The sequence below is a fragment of the Spea bombifrons genome, chromosome 4 (assembly GCF_027358695.1).
Source record: "Spea bombifrons isolate aSpeBom1 chromosome 4, aSpeBom1.2.pri, whole genome shotgun sequence".
Taxonomy (NCBI): Eukaryota; Metazoa; Chordata; class Amphibia; order Anura; family Pelobatidae; genus Spea; species Spea bombifrons.
In genome coordinates, this window is record NC_071090.1 from 84858123 (window position 1) to 84859973 (window position 1851).

Genomic DNA, 1851 nt, shown 5'->3' on the forward strand with positions numbered 1-1851 from the left:
ACCCTCAGCCCTGGACAGCTTAATGTTCTTTGCCCCACGTTAATGTCCTCCTTGTGTGAGCATACAAAATGCAAACTAAGATATACTCATCGATTCCAAAGGAAGCAATAAAAAACCATGTTGAAAATAAATGCATTTAAAGAACATGAGGTATGAACATCAACTGAAGGATACAGGAGGATGAAGAAAACATTTTGAAACATATACATTGCTAAAAGAAAATAGCTGTGTTGCAGTTGTAATACGCTTTTCGGCACCTAATTTTGTGCTTGAACACTCATTTTGTGACTGTAACTGCTACTAGGAATGTCTATAGAAAATACTTTCTATGATATTTATTTGCATAGTGATGAAATTCCTTAATCTCTAAATAAATATCAAAATAAACTCTACCATAAGTTTTTCTTTACCATATTACGGAATAACATCAATGACAGGAATGACCTCTCCAAATCAGACTTCTGTGGTAGAATTTATCCTTCTGGGGCTCTCAAGCCAGCCAAAGATTGAGATTTGGTTGTTCATGGTGTTTCTTGCATGCTATATTATATCACTAACAGGCAACATAATCATCATCTGGATAAGCAAGGTGGACCCTCGGCTTCAAACCCCAATGTATTTTTTCTTGAACAACTTATCCTTTTTAGATATCTGGTACACATCATGCATTGTTCCCAAAATGCTTGTAAACTTTTTGTCGTCAAAAAAGACTATTTCCTTTAAATGGTGTATAATCCAAATGTTTATCCATATGATCTTAGGTGGGACAGAATGCCTTATCTTGCTAGTGATGGCCTATGACCGGTACGTGGCTATATGTAGTCCTTTACACTACACAAGTATTATGCATTCAGTTCTGTGCATTAAGATGGCAACTGGCTCCTGGATGATTGGTCTTATTAATTCATTAATACACACTGTCTTTGCATTACACTTGCCATTCTGTGGCCCTAATGTAATTAACCATTTTTTCTGTGAAGTGCCTGCAGTGCTAGATCTAGCATGCGCAGATGCCTCACCTAATAAGACCGTAATTTTCTTTTGTGCCTCATTGATGGTCATGATCCCCTTTTTCCTTATCCTGATAACGTATGTCTACATTATCGTCAATATTCTTAAGATCCGTTCTTCTGCGGGAAGGAAAAAGGCATTTTCTACCTGTGCTTCACATGTTATTGTAGTTTGCTTGTTTTATGGTACCATCATATTTATGTACATGAGACCTGGACAAAATCGCATTCTTAAACAAGACAAAATGGCTACCTTGTTCTATAGTGTTGTTACCCCAATGGTGAATCCACTTATATACACCCTCAGAAACAAAGATGTTAAAGGAGCTGTGAAGCAAGTTATCAAGAAAAACAAAGATTTGCATTGAATGTATTTCTCATGATTTGCATGCCACATAGTTTTTTGTTATCTTTCAGAAAGAGATGGTGTATTTATTTTCTGCACTGCATTTGGGGTGATTTAGTAGGGTTCCTTCAGCCAAAAAATTATACTGCATGCGGACCACTAATTGAGTATATATTTTTCATTTTCTGTGTGGTTAAAATCAGAAACACAATGTTCTATCTAAAAATATAAAAAATAAATGTTGCCTAGTACAGTATAACTTATATATGGTTCTTTGGAATTTTTCTGCTTTTGGTACGAGACAGTTCTGAAAATTCAGTTCTATTGCTGTTGTCAGCAGTTGCATCTGCTGGAAGGGAATGCCCAATACTATGCAGTTACATTGAAACTATAAGCATAATTTTTAATTTCTCTTGAAATTGGAGTTTCCAATCCCCACCACTGTAAAAAAGGCTGGATATACTATTACATCCAGAACTTCATATTATCTAGAAT

General features: G+C 35.6%; 1 protein-coding gene across 1 annotated transcript; it reads left to right on the top strand.

Annotated features, from left to right (window-relative positions):
* The first annotated feature begins 430 nt into the window (after positions 1 to 430).
* LOC128490984 (putative olfactory receptor 2B8) lies at positions 431 to 1378 on the top strand. Its single transcript, XM_053463146.1, has one exon. The coding sequence runs from the start codon at positions 431 to 433 to the stop codon at positions 1376 to 1378; it is 948 nt and encodes a 315-aa protein (XP_053319121.1).
* The last annotated feature ends 473 nt before the right edge of the window (positions 1379 to 1851 follow it).